Consider the following 19,764-nt stretch of genomic DNA (forward strand, 5'->3'; position numbering starts at 1 on the left):
TTAATCATTCAGTCATACCTGTTTAGATACAAGCTGAATTTAATATGCAAATTAAGGCATTAACAAAATTATTGCCTATGTCTAGTTCAGTTACTTCTCAGAGGAAAAAATTCAGTATGTGAGCATTTCATGCTACTTACTCCACAGCAGTATTACCATTACATATTTTTGACCAAGATCACCAACATAATAAAAGCACAAAAGCCAAAATTATCCTGGGTGTGGGCTACCTGAGCAAATCATAGCTGCTAGGGAAGCCTTGAAGCAGAAAGCTCAGCACATTACTAATCGCAGCAATAGTAGGCTGGGACAGAGACATATCTCGAAGAGTCAAGAGCAGTCTTGGGATGAGTTGGAATTCCCTCATTAACTTAGCGTTCTTTGCCGCTTCACTGGAAGAAGGAAAGAAAGGAGGTAGCAATTTAAAATTGGAGCATCCTCTACATATTTCCTAATCCTGTAAGTCTCATTGCTAGGCTGGCATCGGCTCATACCTGGACTCAGTGAGAAGTTCTATGAAGTGCTCAAATAATGACAGATGAAGCTCATATGGTGCATGAAGCCAGACCTGAAATACAGAATAAACAATGATATGTTTTGTACACAAATCCACTTTAAGATTTAAAACTGACTTTAGTATATCAAAGGTTACGAAAGGCTTGAAGAGATTAAAACTGTTCATCTACAAGACTATTTACCTGGCCATTACGTTTAAAAGCTCATTCCAAGGTTCTCAATTGTTTATTCTTCAACTTCAGTAAGTATTAAACATACTAGTGAAGACTAAAGAAACACACATTGGTACCAAACATATTCTCTGCTAGCGTATCATGCTGAAAACTTTTAAAGAGTTCTAGACAAAAAAGTTACACGCTATCTGGAATTTCTCTTTGAACAGATGGTGCAATGACTCCAAAGGAGTTACTGGGGTTTACAAGGCTGATGCAAAATGCTGTATTAAGTTTATTTGGCTTAAGTGAAGATTTTATCTTTGTAAAATTAACTTACTATCTGCTGCCAAGACTGAACTCAAGGTCTTCCTTTTTTTTTTTTTTTTTTAATCTTTACCCAGCATTTCCTGCACACCATTTTAAATGATTTAGCTCCTCTAAAAGAAAAAAAGTCAATTGTTCAATCAATAGAAGTAATAAAAGACATAAGTGCCAGAAAGCTCACAGTTATAGCTGCAAATCTTAAAATTGACTTGCTGTTGAACAAAGCATAATTAATACTTGCGTTCTGGTGTATAAAACTGGCTTAAACGAAAAGCTTCCTAGCTTTCGCTTTTCTTCTAATCTTATCATCTAAAATGATCAAAACAAATCTTTTCATTCCCTTGTTTAGCACAAGAGTAAGAACATCTAATTTATCCAATTTAAGTTAAAGGTTTGGGTCACTGATTTCTGAATACAGAAATAAAATAAGTAATTTAAAAAAAAAAAAAGCCAAAAACTGAGTCTTCTTCAAAGCTTCTTCTTAGTGACTCACAGACCTATTACTTGCATATTTTTTAGTTTTTTAGTCTGTTAAGCGTATTCATTCTCCAGTTGTTCTTGGTCTTCAGGGAAAAAAAAAAAAAAAAAGACATGAACTAAACAATATGAAATTGGATCTTTCATACAGTAGTTGCTGTCTGAGTGACTATATACCATTGATGAAATTTCTCAGCTAGTTCCTTTATGGGGGAAAGGGGAAAAGAAAAAAAAAGAAAAAAAAAAAAAAGAGAGAGTATTCTTCATCAGAATTCATGCCTCACTGTAAAAGGAGCTGGGCTGAGATTCACACTCTTCCCCGCTAAACAGTTCACCTACCTTAAAACCTCTACCACAAATATTACCCATTGTAGATGTAATAACTTCTGTTAAGTCTATGTTTAATTCTGTGAGCATAAAGGAAGCATTATTGTAATTTAAAAGGCTTGTTAAAGAATAACTAGTTACATGATGCTGAAGAACTTAGGTTTAGACATGGCAAAAACTTATTTCTAGTTTTAATATTATGCCTCAAAAAAAAAAAAAAGCAAACTTTGGTAGGTGACAAATTTCCTCTATTTTAGATCCCCACTAAGGCTAAAAAAAAAAAAAAAAAAAAAAGAGGCTCAGATTTGCCCTTTTCATTTCTTTTTTTTTTTTTTTTTTTATGCCATACTTATAGTGTATTGTTGATCTTGGCAAGGGGGGTTGGTTGGGTGCATTGAATATGTTTAAGCTCTTGAAAAAACGAAGTTAACAAGGCCAGTTGATTTTATTAAAATAAAGGCCATAGTAAGCAGCAGGAGTTTCTTCACAGGCAAGACCCTTAAATAAAGTTTCCAGGAGTGCTTTGAAATACTCAAACAGACATCTAAAAAAAGGGAAGGGATAACTCCATAAAGCCATTTGTGCAAGACAGACTTGCGCTATAAAGTCAGTATCTTATAGCTGGATTAGTAGTGGCAGTAGTTTATTTATTTATATTAGTATACGTGAATCAGAATACTTTTACTCAGTCTGTGTCAGGTACAGATAACGCCAAGGAGTAAACACTGAACAACAAGTTCTACGGCATTGTATAACGCTGTTTATCAGCCTCTATTACATTAGCATTTCCTTCTGAACTTTTCTGCTTTCCTTAGTTTAACACAACAACACTTAAATATTTTATAGGTTGTGGAAGCAAAATTTTAACTGCCTTACTATTAACTTCACAGGAGACATATAATAAAGTGCTTCCTATGTGCTACGTTGAAAGTTTACCTCCTGCTGTTATTTTCGGTACGTTTTTCATGCCTGAATATATGTACTGCAGTAGAGCACACAGGTCAAAACAAATCCTGTGGAACAGAAAACTACAAAACATATCTTCTAAGAACAACAAAACCAGAAACATCTGTGGTACCCATTCATTGTTTCTACAGTGATTCAAGCCATTTCAGCAGGAAAAGTTACCAATAATCTTGCTGCTCAGCTGCTTTACTGTACTATATATGAAATAGTAAGTTCTCAGGATAACAACCTAGTTTGCTGTTGTTCAATATTTAAGGTATGCTATCAGCACCTGACTTAATCACTATCCGGTATCATCATCACTTTTCTGTGTAGCTTTACATACTTCAAAATCACAGAGCAGATCCTGGAAGGCAGCAGAATTTGGTATAATGGAGGTCTCGTGCCCGCTATCGACAGTTCCCACCAAGGAAAAGGTCAGATGGAGTATGTGGCTGTTCAGAAGGGATCGTTTCTTCTTTAACAGCATTGCCAGCAACTTGAACAAGTAAACAGAAAAGGAATTAGTAGGCTATGAACACACAGCAATGCTGTATAAGCACAAAGCAGCATGGATGACATGTCCCTTTTGAGAAGGCCCTTGACCTATGTCTGATAGTTGATACTCTTGATGAAAAAGCTTGAAAGTGGCATTACGGTTGATTAGAGAAGGGGCACATCCAGGACACCCTCCAGCTCATAAAACATCTGTTCTACACTGCAGACAGTATCTAGGCTCTAAGGATCAGGCACGCACAGACACACGTCAGGTCTCTCGTAGTCAGGCACAGTTTAAGACAGCACATGACACGTTCGCAGATAGTTGTGCTCCCGGACGGCAACTGTGGACATGGCAGACTTAAATAGAGCACCCCTAGAGTATGGCATGCACAAATGAGAGGTATTCTGTCACTGAAGAAAAGTAGTCGCATGTCCTGGTTTCGGCTGGGATAGAGTTAATGTTCTTCCTAGTAGCAGGCTTAGTGCTGTGGTTTGGATTTAGTAGGAGAATAAGGTTGATAACACGCTGATGTTTTAGTTGTTGCTAAGTACTGCTTACGCTAGTCAAGGACTTTTCAGCTTCCCATGCTTTGCCAGGTGCACAAGAAACTGGGAGGGGGCACAGCCAGAATAGTTGATCCAAACTGACCAAAGGGCTATTCCATACCATATGACGTCATGCTCAGTATAGAAACTGGGGGGAGTGGGCCAGGGGGCAGCAATCGCCGCTCAGGAACTGGCCAGGTATCAGTCAGCAGGTGGTGAGCAATTGTGTTGTGCATAATTTTGTATATTATTATTACTATTATTACTATTATTATATTGTCATTATTATTACTACTATTTTACTTTATTTCAATTATTAAACTGTTCTTATCTCAACCCAGGAGTTTTCTCACTCTTACTCCTCCGATTCTCTCCCCCATCCCACTGGGGCAGGGGGAGTGAGCAAGCGGCTGCGTGGTGCTTAGATGCTGGCTGGGGTTACATGACACCATGGCAACATAAATCTGAATAAGCCTGACTTTCTTTTTTCTTGCTACCCTTTGTTGCCCTAGGCATGACCGTAGATGTCATCATTTCAGTCCTCATTTCTGCTTTAACTTCTTATAATCTGGGTTGGAAAAGTACAAATTGCTAGACGGACTACTGCTATTTCTTGTCTTCTGATGCAAACTCGTTAAAACTCTCAACATACTGGCCTGTTCAGCTTTACCATCCTCCTTGAAACATTACTAAAGAAATACAGATTTCTGGGAACCTCTCTCAAACCATGCTATTTGCTAAGGTCAATACAAATGGTATGTAAGGTCTTATGTATTGATCCACTGACTGCTTATGGTGCAAGGAGGACACTGTCTAGATTTGCTTGGTCAAAGTAAGCCAAGGTCTGCAACAGGCTTTGTGGAATAATATGTTTCAACGTAACTATACTAGCCATTAGCATTACAAGGTTTGTAAATACACTTGCCCAAACCACAGCACGAACTTTCCATTTCAGTAAAACAGTCTTCATGAGAAACATAAAATGCATTGGTCATGTGAAGATCTTTTCAAGTCAGTCAACCAATCCTTCCGCATAACTGATTACACTTTCCCTACCCCGATGGAAAACTAAGAAGTCTTCAGCTTGAAAGCCAACAGCATCACTAACTATAAAGTCTGTGCAGTCTCCTCAAAATGATGATTCTAGGAGTCCACTTGTTTCAGTTTTCTTCATGTGTCCCTATCCTCCTCTCTTGCTGGCAGATCATGGAGATAGAAGCCCCCAGGTTTGCAGGGGTGGATTGACAATCATGGGAAAAGAATCACCTAAGTACCATAGTTGTGCTCTTCCTTGCTATTAATGAAGGGTCAGTTTCAGCAAAGCAGCTAAACATGCACAACTCCTTAGCAAAACTTTCCACCCTCTCCTTTAAAAGCCATCCTAAATAGCTCATCTATGCTAATTAGCCAAGAGCTTAGTAAACTTAAGAGCAGAAACTCAGGTTACCACAACACCACAAGGAATTTCCACAGGAACTACTAGGACAGACAGTGAAATCCAGTAAGCCTGGTCTGTTTTAAGACATTCTTACATACCTGATAACCTCTGATTCTTTCCATTTCTTTGCTGGCTAGTGGATTGCTCTTTACCACACAGACCAAGGCCTTCACAGCTGCATACAACCCTTCTACATCTGATGCCATGGCTACAAGTCCCAAAATAGCAGCAGCTCCACCAATGTACTGCAGTGTAGTGGCAACAGGCTTTGGGACAAATGCTCTTACTCCTGAGCATAGGCAGAGAAAATAAATTGAAATCAAATCTAACTCTTGTAGGAAATCATTGTGAATACATGCAAGTTATTTGCATTCTTGCATTGCTTGAATTATGAAAATAATATCACTAGAAGAATCATGACACCTCAGAAGAGGAGGTAAAGGAAATATTGCACTGGAAAATAGTTTATGACCTAAGGTAAAGTAATTAAGTATATTTTCATAATGATAACTCATATAAACTGAAACAATCATCCCACGTTAGCAAAAAAAAAAATTAAAATGTTAAATAAATTTAACAATGTACCACTAATATCCATCAATTACATGATTTATCTTCTAGACCTAAGTTCTTATTGACAAGTAATTAAACATGTTTAAACATAATAACTCTCAAGTACTCAACTCACCTAAATATCCTATCAAAGCTGCACCAATGGAGCGCGCTGGTCCATTCAAATGCCCTGCTGAGTTATGTAGCAGCTTCACAGGTGTGGCATTTTCATGAGAAGAAATTGCCAGCTGAACAAAACAAGAAGAAAAGCAAGGGCTAAAGGGAAGAGGGTTTTTTATGTAAGCCTGAACATAACTTGTGTATTTTCCTCCTGTGATAAGGAGTGAGTAACATATAATAAAGCAGAACCATGGTAGAGTCATTATGACATTCTCTAAAGGAAAGAGACATCTCCAGTCTCAGAAGTTTAAGGAAGATAAATGTAACTTTAAAAATAATTCCACTGGATCATAGAATGGTTTCGGTTGAAAAGGACCTTTAAAGATCATCTAGTCTAATCCCCCTCCTGTGGGCAGGGACATCTTCCACTAAATCAGGTTGCTCAAAGCGCCATCCAACCTGACACCTCAAACACTTCCAGGGATGGGGCATCCACAACTTCTCTGGGCAACCTCTTCCAGTGTCTCACCACCCTCACGGTAAAGTTTTGCCCTTCGGCCCAATCTAAATCCACCTTCTTTCAGTTTAAAACACTTGCCCCCGGTCCTGTCACTACACGCCCCGGTAAAAAGTCTGTCTCTGTTGTTCTTATAAGCCCCCATATGTATTGAAAGGCTGCAATAAGGTCTCCCTGGAGCCTTCTCTTCCCCAGGCTGAACATCTCAACTCTCTCAGCCTTTCTTCATAGATGGTCCTTTGTACAAATAATTCACTGACTTTTAATGTACTTCAAAGAAAAATGTAAACCAATATTCTAGTTTCCAAATCTGAATCTCAGTCAAAGGGCTAAGCTATCAGCTTTGTTCATCTTCAACAGTAGAAATATTGTTTAACAATATAATCTTAACAGGATTACAACTGCCATCTACATTAAAAAGCAAAAATACCTCCAAAAGGTGCTAAGATACATAGCTACTAGTAATTTCAAGAATGCAAATAAAATCTAGGAGTACAATCTCCCTCCATTTTCTTAATTTTTTTTTTAAAAACATGAAAGTGATTATGTGCAACTCTTCTGACAAGTACATTGTTGTTCCTGGTTGCATTGAGCAAATTGCCTTGGAAGAAGTAACAAACAAGTAGTACACATTAACCAACTCACTTCCCAACATACCTGTTTGGCAATAGCTTTACTATCCAACTTGTTGTAAACTTTCCTTATTTTTGCCACTGTAAAGAAAGACAATGACAGTGCATAGAGACCAAAAGAGACCTTCTCTTCCGGTACCAAGGATACTGGAGATGGGTTGATTCCTTCAGACTTCGAATCTTTGCCTTAAAGACAAAATAAAAGTTCATGTCAGTAATAACACTGGTTTTCTTTTCAGTTTTAAGAGTAAAATCTTAAGCAAATTGTATTGCAGAAGAGATATAGAAGAAAGGTTTTACAAATAGCTGAGATTTTATATGGTCTTTGTATACTTGCTCACTGTGCCAAAGAGTAGCTTGATAGCATATGAGTTGTGGAATAAATCTGCTATTTAAGATAAAATGCCAATGCACAGCAAACATTTCTTTTCAAGGAGGTCTCCAATATTAACCCGTAATGGCAACTGGCAGTCCGTGGCTTGGCCAAGCAATAGAAGATGTGGTGCTTCCTCATCTGAATTTTTGGAAGGCAATATTACTCCTGCACTCAATTTGAGTACAGTCTAAGGGCTGTTCACTTTCCTTCCCACCTGAAGAAAAACAAAGTAATCAAAAAACAGAGGAGTATTTGGTACATCTGCATCTCTGCCTGAGACAACAAGCTTCTTCCAATGGTTTGCTAGGAAAACCGCCTTAGAGAATGGTACAAGAGATGCAAGACTGAATAAAGACCAAAAGGCCCAGGCATAAAATAGAATATATAACCGTATCTTTAGTCTTTTGTATCTACTGCTCCAAAAGTGGATGCTTCTTGTGAGACACTGCAAACACTATGACTGACAGCTGTCTACAACACTCAGAGGAACTGTGCAAAACTCAGCACCTGAAAGCTCAACATAGAGCTTCACTTCTGCATCTTCATTCCAGGTCAGAAGGTGTCTGCAACTCCAGTGAAACACATTAATAGCATTAAGAAAGCAGGAAGGCTCCTCACCTAACACTGAAACAAATGAGAAGCTGGGTGTCTACATAATTTTTTGAACCAGGGTCAAGTCTCTGTCAAGTCTCACTTCAGAAAGAATTCTAGAAGTCTTGGTTTCCCCATAAATGAAATCCTCATTGGATCCTCTGCTCATGCGGATGCCCTGAGAACATTCCTCCATTTCAGTGAACAGACAAAGGAATTCCTTCTCCTGAACCAGGAACTTCTCTCTGAGGGGTCTTTCCAAGACCTGAAGAGTATCAGGTTTTTCAGATGGCTATCTTGCTCACGGGAAACAGGGACAAAACTTCGGAAAGAACCATTGCATGGGCAAATGGCAAGTCAGACACGATTTCCCTGTTAAAGGACAACAGCAGAAGACTGCAAGGGCTCTTCCCTTCTTCAGGATTCCCACAAACAATGATTACAACTAAGGAAAAACAAGCATTTTGGAAAGAGAGGCCAAGATAAAAGGGTAACATACAGAGCTTCACACTCCACCCCCTATCAAACTCCTTAGGGTTTGGCCCAGTGCACGTGACATGAACAGAAGCTTACCCCAAATAGAAACACGCCCTTTGCTCTGGAGCAGACCACTTCTGAAATACAGCAAACTAAACAAAGCTTGTGCAGGAGAAATACATCGCCACACTGGAAAAAGTCAGTATGTTAAGAAGTGAAGAATTCTTTTAAGTTACTGTGGGCTTCCTGATGAATGTGGCCTTAGCATTAAGGCAGGAAGATCTTTAATTCTCAGAAGTGAATGAACAAATTCACATTCACAGAATTTGCTTTGGCTAATTCAGTACCTGCACAGCGCCAGTCAAAATGCCTTCCAAGAGAAATTATAATTGACTAGCAGATATCTAAATCCAGAGCTGCTTGCCAGGTTTGTCTAGCTGTCAAAAAAGCAAGTACATGACACAGATCTGTAGATGACAAAATTCAATTCTGTAAAGTTTTTCACTCAAGATGGGCAAGGAAAGCTACCTTCTTTTTCATGATACTTTGTTCTTTCAAAGCCTGAAGATCATCTACATTTGGGGTGGGGGGGGGTGTCTGCCACCACTCTAGGGAAAGCTTTCACTTTTCAGAAAAGTAAGAGTCTGTGCACTCCCTGTACATACTTTTGTTTTCCCACCACTCTTGTCACTCACTGCCTCCTTCCTTGAGGTGGTGACAGTTTCTCTCCAGAAGAGCTGGAGAGCGTTAAGGTCCTCATGGAGAAAGACAATGCAAGGACAAGATGACTCGATACGTTACCCATTTTTATTTATGTTTTGCTGCAAAGCCCTGTGATAGCCAGGTAAAGCAATGAGCATCTTCTGACACAATACTGATGTTAGTGAGCAGGTACTCTAACTACAAAGAAAGACAGGGAGCTGTACAGAACAGGAAAATCTCACTAGTGACAGTTCATCTTACCAGAGCTAATGAAGAACCTGTTGTCTGAATAGTTAAAAACAGGGTTACGGACACACATTTCTAACAAGGTTATTCACATCTTTTGGTGTTGCACTCCCCTCAATTTCAAACAAGAACACTTAAAAAATGTAACAGAATTGCCCATATGTGTTTGCAACGAATGTTTAAAGAGTATCTGCTGCACCACAATCCCTCCCTGTTTGATTTTTTTTTTCTCAGTTGACCTATTTAGGCCCTATAAACAATGACATTTCAGGACAGCTGTGTTTAAAGTACAGAATACATTGTGGATTTGCAAATGAGTGCTATCAGTAGAAACTGACAAGTTAAAATGCCTTTCCAATTTCACTTTCTACAGACAAATAGAATATACAGTATGAATAATGACACTTGTAAGCATTTCTAACTGGTTTAAAACTAAAGTAAGGAATACAAGCACTTCTAGCATCTCAGTACAAGAACTACCAGAAGTATGTTAAAACAGTAATTTGGATTTCTATCATCCTCTTCGATAGCAGCTACTAATCTTCTTCCTATGAACAGCTAGCTTTTCCTCTTTGCTACCTCATACTCTCCTTTCTCACCTCTTCTGCCAATATGCGCACAGAAGATTCCACCATACCCAGGCCAAGTTACTAGAGCTGGCATTTGAATTGTACTTACATGGTACATATACTGCTTGAAAGCTTCCGACGTAATTTGGTCCCAGCTCATAAATGGTGCTAACACCTGGGGCAGGCAAAACTTCCTCCAGGAAATGTGTAGGGCCCAAACGCCACACTAATGAAGACAGCTGGCGCTGTGCAGGTGGTGTGCCAATATAGGCGTAAACACTGCTGACTACAGGTGGATTGGCAGAACCAGACCCACTAGGGCTACTATGAATATAGTGAAGCTGTAAGGGAGAAAAACACAGTGAGGTTATTGAGACAGCATGGGTACCATGAATAGAACGTAGACTGATCAGAAGTTCAGGAAAGCCATCTGCAAACCAGGGGACGTTCCAAATGATTGCTATGTAACGCACAGTATTCTGATAGCATACAGCAAGTCAGTGAAGAACATTAATCAGAAGGTAAATGCAAAGATCAGAAGTTAAGTGGCTTTCAAAAGATGAAGGCGTGTATGGAAACACAAGATGAGAACATGCGAGTGGTGTGCTTAAAAATGCTAAAGAACAAGGGTGTATCTTGCTTCTAAAAACATGGTGCTTTATGATGGTCATTATTTTTTGCAAAAGCAATTGGACAGCCTCATAACCTTGTGTTCTTCCTCCTCCTGCTTCAGCCGCTAAAAACACGCCTTTGGTAATTTTACTGTTTTGAGCTAAAGTGCAAACATGATGAACTCAATTTGATAAGATTTTCAGGTGGCAATAAAAAAAATACACGGAGAAGATGCTGGCCTATATATAATGGCAGTAACAATCTCACAGGCATTTTCTATAAACCTTGTAAAAATTTTGTTATCAGCTATTGAATGTAGTCACGTATGACCAGATACACACGCATGTATTACAGTTATTAGCATAACAAAAAAAGTTACTATAATTCTTTCTGCAAAAGGAATACTGAAAGGTAAACTTTTAAAATCAAAATATTGTTTTACCTATAGCAGTACAGTAACACTAGCTAACTTGCACCCCGCACCAGGATTAGTTTACTCCCTTAAGGTCCATGCCTGCCAGGTGCCAAATACTTGTGGTTATCAGTTACAGGTCAGGAATACTTTGTGCTTAGTGAACAGATCCACAGTGCTCTTCACTGCTCTCTGCTTTTGGCCTCCTAGTTTTTTCCACCTAAGAACAAAAAACTGACCTTTACAACTAAATGCGCTTCATCTACAATTACTGGACATCTCAGTGGCTATCACTGACAAGTGGATGCTATTTCTGGGGTGGCAAGAGGGTTTGGAAAGGACAAACACAGCTAAACTGGCAAAACTGTCTTACTCTGTGATCTCCCTATTATTCAAAGTTAGATCTGCTACATGGTCTTGGGATAAGTCTTCTTCAGCTTCTTATCATCCTTCTAATTAGTCTAGTCAGCAGCGTAGCCATGCCACACTTGCCTCACATTCAATATAACATGTCCACTTCACTTCAGCATTACTATTGCTCATGCCCGAGAAAGTATTCATTACCTTCTCCTCTTAACAGAACTAGGGCTGGGTCTGAGCTGTATAGTGAGCAAAGACCCCTTTTTGCAAGGCTCCTCATTTTGGGTTTGGTGGGGTTTGCGGGTGGGGGGTGGGGTGGGGTGGTGGTTCTGTTGTTGTTGTTCTTGTTCTGTGTGGGATTTTTTTTTTTTTTTATTTTCACACATATGTATGCACAGAGAGAGAGAAATCACTCCAAACAGTAAAAATGAGGATTTAAAGATTTATTTTACCTTTACAGTGTTAACAAGCTGTCCATCAAGGTAGAGCGCAGCTGTGCTGTTCTTTAGCATGCCTTTACTCATGACCAGAACTAGGTGATGCCACTGGCCTTCCACAATGAGGTCACCACAGCGAAAACGGGCACAACAAGGAAGAATTTCATAAAATGATGATTCCTCGCTGAAGTCATCAACTAAAGAGAAAGTACCAGTTAGTGGGCACCGGTAGAAACGTTACTAGTCTGTTTTAGGCTTCTTCTGTCATTCAACTTTACGCAAAACAATCTACAGCAATACACCAAAGACAAAATTTTAGAAAACATGTACAGTGTGACCAAAAATACAATTAACAAGATACGAATTAAGTCATATGATTAACAAGATACAACTTCAGACTTTCAAATACAAGAACTGAAAGAATGCAATCAGAATTTTTGAGAAAGTATTCAGATCAAATTGTCACAATTTGACAGGCTGAACATCATTAGATACTTGCACATTAACAAACCAGTATAGTTTTGGTAGTATTAACAACAGGTCTCTTCTTCCTGCCTTAATTTGTCTCTAAGAAAATTCTCAGGATACTTTTAGAGTTTTGCCTATTACGTTTTACTTCTCCCTTTCTACCCTGCCTTTGAAATTTTAGCTGGAATGTCTAGCTTGCTCAAGTTTTACTAACTTTCTCATGCCGCTATGCAGGTCACAGAAAGATTTTTGTTGTTTTTCTAAAAAAGTTTTTACAGCAGTAGTCAGCAAGAAATAACAGATGTCTCTCTAAACCTATAGAACTATTTTTCACTCTTCTCATACTGTGGAAAGAAAGATATCCATACTTCCTGGACTTTCGCCTCACACTTTTCCTTGCTCCACAGTGGTCTCCTCCACAGGCCACACTACCTGCTCCAGTATGGTCTTTTCCAGGGGCCGCAGGGGGTCTCTGCTCCAGCGCCTGGAGACCCCCCCCTCCCCTCCTGCTCTCACCTTGGCGTCCTCAGGGTGCTTCCTCTCACATTTTTTAACTTACTCCTCTCTCCATGCAGCGTTTCACCCTCTCTTACATGTGTTTTCCCAGAGGCACCACCAGCCTGGCTGCTGGGCTCAGCTGTGCCCTGCGGGGGGTCTGCTGCACAGCCAGCTGGAAGCAGCCATATGCAGGCATGGGGCAGCCCCAGACTCTTCCCACAGAAGCCCCCTCTTGCTGCCCGCCCCCCCCCCCCCCCCCCCCCACCTGGACATAGACACTCAGTAGAAGCTTGCCACTATCTTGCTTAAACAATTAGGTCACACACAAAAGAAGATAGAAGTAAAAAGATCGCCTTTCAAAGCATCTGTGTCAGAATCATGCTAAATTACAAAGCATAAGTGAAGTTAAAGATGAGGTTGAAAGCCCGAGACTTTTTTCCCTTAATAAAAGCTGCAAATACAACATCTGGCTAGTGAGATGCATCAAGCACAGAGCAGGGGTACTCATAACTCAAGCCTCAGCACAGTGGCTCCTCTTCTTCCCTTTTTGCAGTTCTAAGGAAAATTAATTTTCTGAAGTGGTTCTACTGAAGGGGTAGCTCAGGGCTGAGACATTTCTGCCCAAGTCAAAACAAAGACTTCACGATGTCTCATCTGTTCCATTTCAGTACCGCAACTGCCGTGAGTCACTCTTGCCTTCCCTTCACCTTATCAGCAGTGGTGCCCAGGTCATACAGCCGCTGACCCGACACGAGCACCAGCTGCTGTGGGGTGAGGCAAGCTGCACCCGCGGCTCCATCGGCCACCCTCGTACCAATGGTGAGAGGAGTCGGAGACGCGTGGCCAGAGGAACCCACTCCCAGCCTCCCCACAGGGGCTGCAAACCACAAGCTGCTGACCACCCATTCCCAATTCATACACCTATACTCTTCAGCATTTCCCAGGTCTTTCTTCACTAATGGGTACTGAATTCTCTTCTCCTGAATGTTGAAATACACTTTTGTTCTTAGCACACATTTTTTTAAATGTCTCTAAAAGACATCCAGGGGGCATGATCAGTTTGCAAGTGCATTAGCTTCTCCATCACAAAGCTGAATGACCCACACTCTATTTCAAACACTCTAACTGCGCCCCCTTTCCCCAAAGACAAAGCTCGAAAATTCTCCACTAGGGAATGCTTCAACAGAAAACAGGAGCTTTTCAGATCTCTCTTCATTCTTTCACAGCGAAAGAAAAGAAACCACTAATCCTCTTACCTTAACAGCTGCCTGCACAGGGAGAACACTCATTTCCTTAGAAATACACAAGGAAAATGACAAAAGCAGAGTACTTGGAACTAACTTTCAGATACAAAAATAATCTCAAGCTCTTTTTCTAAGCCAAACACCTTTGAGCACAATTCTCGCTCACAAGAAAGACCCTTAAACCATTCCATTTATTCTTCAATAGACTGTCAGCACTTCCAGTCCCCACACTGGCAGGCCTGCCATCTCATTTCTTCAGGTACTTACCTGCTCAGCACTTGACGGTACACCACCAACTACAACTCCAGTAAAGCAAAGTATCCCGTTCAATTAAAAAACAGTCTTTGTAGTTAGAGACCTTCAGATCTTCTCTGACAAAACCTCTTCAAATCCAATCACTTTTAAAGAGTTAGATAATAGGGGCTTACAAACTAAAAACATACGATCTATAGCTCCAGTGCAGGCTAAAGCAATTAATATGAAGATAAACTTATTTAATTCTCTCTTGTAAGAATTCAGTCTTCTGAGAAAGATAACACTGTCAATATATTTGTAATTTAAGAGGTTTAGTTCCTCCCTTATACTATGGGTCTTCAGCTCTCGAGTTTTAGGTTTTGAACCTGACTTCTACTAAAAGCAACTACTGCAGTTAATGATGCAAATGCCCACTTATCATGAAAATAAGGAATATTCTGTAACAGTCTGTTTCACTGTTTGTTTTTGATTTTTTAAATAATAACAGTTGTATGAATTCTTTATTAGTGATCCCTACTCAAAAGGAAATAACAGAAGCAGGAAGATTTTTGATAACCACTTGTAACCCAGCGTGTTGGTCTGGTAAAGAGCTAAGCCTGAAACATATGCAGAAGGCTGCCCTGCTCCTCTCTGCTCCTCCACAGCCACAGTGCATAAACAGCCTGTCATAACTGACAATTTGTGGAGGCTCTGAATGGAGGACGAGGCAGGAGACAGGAGATAGGAGATGGCTAAGCTCAAAGCCCCCGACTGCACCCATAGCTCTCTCTAGCAAATTCACTGGCCTCACCAGCTTCACTTAGAGGAGGTGCAGTGAAGATCTATTTCCATCTTTGATCACAGATACTGAGAGAAGCTACAAACTCTTTCTGAAAACTGATCACAGCATTAAAACATGAAGTGAATGACTGATCGCCTTCAAATAGCCCTCCAGTGTTGGGACTATCCAGATTGAAAAAGCCTTCACAACCTGTTAGCTTACTATTTCCAAACTTCTTCAAAGCAAAGTTAATTGACACTTGCACCTCAAGAAATTATGTCTAAAATGAACTATACAAGTTCCATCACACACAATTCTTCTAGATACTAGGTTCAAAATAAACTTGCTGTTGCATCCCCATTAGCTGGTGACATGACATAACCCTTACCATAATTTTGAAGCAATTCTTCTTTAGTTGAAACAATCAGTGACCGGTCTTTTGCTGAGAGGACAATGGCAAGGCAAACATAATGCTGCTCCGAGGAGTTTGCACGCCGCACTACAGTAAGAAGTCTCACAGGATGGTTATTAGGAGGTGTACTAAAATGTTCAATACAAAACCAAGTTGAGTAGCTCAAACCAGATGGCGGTGGGAAAAATCTTTCACCTAAAAACAAAAGTGAAAGCCCATTATACAGCTGGAGTAGCTAGTACTTAGGATACCTACTTGTTCCTCTTCCTTTTTTCACATCAGCTCAGTTGATACTAGCTGTGCTTTCTCAAACTTTTCCTTCATGGACTTCAATGTTACTTCTTTCATTTCTGACTCAAGCTTTGAGGAAAAGCCACATAAAGCTAGCTCAGAGGGGTTTCTTTCAAAACAAAGTAAAGCAAGAATTGTACACTATTCCCTTCTATTCTAAAAACAAAAATCAACTCTGAAGCTGTGCTTGTTCAGAACAACCCAGTTTCAGTTCCCCAGACAAAAAACGTGGAAATGGATCAGGCCCTCAGAAACTGCTAATATTATGATGAGATGCTTCTTCAGTCAGTGTGACTCACTGAAGAAGCCTTTGTTGAAGAAGATCTCTCCACCACATACACCTGACTCCATTTCAACTCCTGGGGTGCTCCCACAGAACAACAAAGAGCTCACAGACTTCAAGTACTGTCTAATTCCTTCTTACTGCAGTAAACCTTCAACTTAGTTAAAAAAAGGTGTTAAGTCTAAAAACTAAGTGATCATGTTCAGTTAGCCCCACAGCACACCAGGTTCCTGTAGGGTGAACAGCCTACAGTGAACAACTATAAGGGACAGCAAACAATTTAAATGAGATTTGTGTGATGATATGTGTAACTACACCTGTAATAAATTCAGTCAAGAATTCAGCAGAACAAAGCTGCAAGTACAGCATTACAATTCATTCCACGTTTCCTATGCTCTTCACACTACTACCTCAACTTGTTCTTAATGCATCCAGGTTCATTATTCACATGCTTCTCTTGATTACAACTTAACCTTCTCCTGAAAGTTTTGTATTTTAAAGCAATCACACATTTCTATTTTGTATTGCTTTTCATTGACTTGGGGGCAAAAAGCAACAGGAACACACACAAAAAAAGACACAATGTCCAACACCATACTATCACTTCATGGCTAACAAAGAAATGTAAGAGAACTAAGCATCAGATACGAAACGCTACTAATAGTCATACTCAAGTACTTACCTGTTCCAATTCCACTGACAACCGCACCGTCAATAAGTCCTGTTGTAACAGCATTATTTGTAGGTGCATTATGTGGAGCCAAACTTGGCAAGAACAGACAGCTGTTAAACAGAAGACCCGTAACACACTAGAGTTTATGACAGTCAATATAACTAGAGTTCAATACAAACAAAATATAGCCTAGGAAAATATACCATGGGCACACCATCACTCTCCTTGACTGTACATCTTCATGAAAAGTAGAAACCAATTCTCCTTATGAGGCTAAATTATCTCCAGTGCAAAGAGCTTTGGCAGTGTATGTCTCTGGTGCAAAGGCAGACAGACTTATGCCCACATGGCTCCATAGTGTAAGATGCTCCCTTGGGGCAAACATAACTCGCTGCACTCTTTCAGATGTTCTGGACTCCCAAAGAGACTGAATTCACTAAATATTCAAAGGATCTGCTAATAGCATACCACGATGTTCTTATTTTAAGTACGTACACTCTCACAGTAACATCATATTTCACCAAATTAACTACGTTTGGTCCTTACAAGAGCCACTGATGCTGTGGACACAATGGAAACTGATATAAGGAGCACCTCCGCTAGGTACTAAAAGATTTTAAGAGCCCAGATGGTTTCAGTGACCAGACTACCCAAGGTGGTGTGAATCCCCACAGGAGTTCAGCTTCCAGTTTGTATAGATTGTCCTACTGCAGGCAAAATGATGGCTCTTCCACTTGCTGAAGAATCATCATTTTGTTGACATTTACACTTGAGCAGGCTAGTTTAAGTATACTGTAGCTGAGTTGCCTGACAGAGCTAGGAGTTACTTTGTTCTCACATAAGCTATAAAGAGTTAACTTGACCACCCGTCTTGAAAGCAACAGCAGTCCGTGTTTTGATTACAGTTCTCATTATGTACTTCTTCCTCCCTCTTGAAAATGTTCTTCTCTGGGTGAATATCCCATGGTCAATGGTGTTACAAGCATGTTCTCTCTAAGCAGATAACTTGGAAGGGTCCGCCAACTGTTGAGTTCATGAAACACCCTGGCACTTTAATACAGACCAAAAAGTTTCTAAATTTCTTTAATTGATTATAGCAGCCTTCTTAGGTGACTTGTTGAAATTACAAGAAGTCACAGCTGCATTACGTGGATTACTTTTGGACATGTTACCAGGACCTACAAATCTCCTAGAGCAACCACAGTGACAATTCATTCTGCTAGCCTATTTCAAGTTCTTCTTAAGTCCAAAACATTTTCTTTTCTTTTATGAAGGATGTAGAACAGAGCTCTGAGCACCATTTGTTTTCAAAGAAAAGTCTGTCCCTGACTATATTGGATATGAAGGCTAGATACAAAACAGGTGCTGCATCCTTGCTTTGCAAAGCTGAAAAGAGAATGCAGAGCAGCAGACCTCCCAAATAGCCAGGCTGGACTGTGCTCTTGTTCCAGTTTATTTGGGATGACTGGTCCAAGTGCACTAAGATTCAAGTGGCTCTGTCAAAGGCCACATCAGAACAGAAAGAGATTTAAGAAACACAGTAGTATAAATATTAGGCCTGGAAAGAAAAAGACAAGATGAACGATTCTGTCAGGTGGAGCTGCTTCTGGTTTTATGAAATCGTGGTACAGCTGTGGACAACAGATCATTTCTACCTGTTCTTACAATTCTTTTAAATAAAAAAGAGACTGAAAAAAACCATTGAGGAGCTACTTATCTCATACAAGAATCTGTCACACTCTTTTGGGCTTCACAGCAATTGTCATTTTTGGTGGTTCATGTCACTAAAAACCTCTTAATAAAGCTCCTAGTCAAGATTTTTAAGCTTTTAACTAAGCTTCTGAGAAATTCTGAACAATTACTTATCATTCGAGGTGCCATTTACAATTATGACTTGCATGTACCTCACAACACTGCCTTCTCCAAGATACTGGCTATTTGCAAGCCTCCACCTATGGACTAGTCCACAGGCAGTTAAGGAATACCTGTTCCTTATATATATTGGTCTGAATTTTTATAGCAATTTTTGAGATATTTACCCCTTACCACAGGAGAAAATGAGTGTTTTAAGGTTTTTCTATTCCATTTTTATAACCAAAAAGTCAAAACATTTTCCTTAAACAGATGCTGAGAATGGTGTCATGTTTTCATCTTCTGAACAGTCAAGTTAAATCATATTATACGATCTTCATAAAGTGCCTCACTCAGCAGGTGTTTAATTTTGGGGGAGGGAAACAAACAAAAAACAGTAAATGAAGGTGATACCGAGTGCTAAAAGACAAAATGAGTTAAGCGTTATATTCAGGCTACACCTCCAGTTAACAATCAGCTTTTTCCAGTTATTTGGACTCAACATAGCCTCCTTTTCATTTTACTTGTACTCCGCTTTGCCCACTTCCTCATTTCCAAGTTCTTCAGCAATTTTAAGTGGACTTCAGAGCATTTGGACCATCCAAATGTTGCACATAAACCCTAGCAACTAATGAGTTCCTGCAAGGGTATGTTGGTATTCCTTCATTTTGAAAAGGCCCATGAAATCCAGAACTGAGAGGGTACTATAAACATTTAGACACATGCCAACTTCTACTTTCACATATGGCAAGCAAGCATTGGTTTCAAGTCATTAATGACAGAGTGGAAATTTATGTGGCTTGAAGTATTCCTTTCTTTTCTTTAAAGAATACATTTGTCTCTGGTTTGCAAACAGCCCATTAAATTACAGGTATTTCTTTGAAAGAAGAAGGTAAGAAGACATTGCACTGGGCCCCATGCTACTTGAAAGCACCGTAGGACCTTACCCGAACCCTTCAAGAGACGTGTCAAACTCAATGAACGCCGGCGTAACTGATGATCCATGAAGCCTGATATCATGTGGGGTTGTCATGGAGACCAAACACTTCACTCTTGTCAGGGGTACTGTGCTCCCTTCTGCTGGCTTGAGCAGGCTCTTGCTTATCCGATAGTGGCTGTCTTCAGGCAAACTGAAGACACTGTCAGAACCCAGACCTTCCATTGAGGTAACCATGCTATCTACAGTAGAAGCCAAGA

The 19,764-nt window shown here is 39.9% G+C and overlaps 1 protein-coding gene across 1 annotated transcript in view; it reads right to left on the reverse strand.

Moving 5' to 3' along the window:
• WDFY3 (WD repeat and FYVE domain containing 3) overlaps positions 1-19,764 on the reverse strand; it is a 122,013-nt gene that overhangs the window by 52,739 nt on the left and 49,510 nt on the right. Inside the window, exons 16-26 of the mRNA XM_075708881.1 lie at positions 19,515-19,742; positions 16,726-16,826; positions 15,446-15,664; positions 11,848-12,029; positions 10,121-10,352; positions 7,076-7,236; positions 5,918-6,029; positions 5,328-5,518; positions 3,091-3,243; positions 495-568; positions 231-392 (exon numbers count right to left, since the gene is read on the reverse strand). Coding sequence (XP_075564996.1) covers positions 231-392; positions 495-568; positions 3,091-3,243; positions 5,328-5,518; positions 5,918-6,029; positions 7,076-7,236; positions 10,121-10,352; positions 11,848-12,029; positions 15,446-15,664; positions 16,726-16,826; positions 19,515-19,742 — 1,815 coding nt within the window. The remainder of the gene's footprint in view (positions 1-230; positions 393-494; positions 569-3,090; positions 3,244-5,327; positions 5,519-5,917; positions 6,030-7,075; positions 7,237-10,120; positions 10,353-11,847; positions 12,030-15,445; positions 15,665-16,725; positions 16,827-19,514; positions 19,743-19,764) is intronic.

This window comes from Pelecanus crispus, chromosome 4 (assembly GCF_030463565.1).
Source record: "Pelecanus crispus isolate bPelCri1 chromosome 4, bPelCri1.pri, whole genome shotgun sequence".
NCBI classification, from domain to species: Eukaryota; Metazoa; Chordata; class Aves; order Pelecaniformes; family Pelecanidae; genus Pelecanus; species Pelecanus crispus.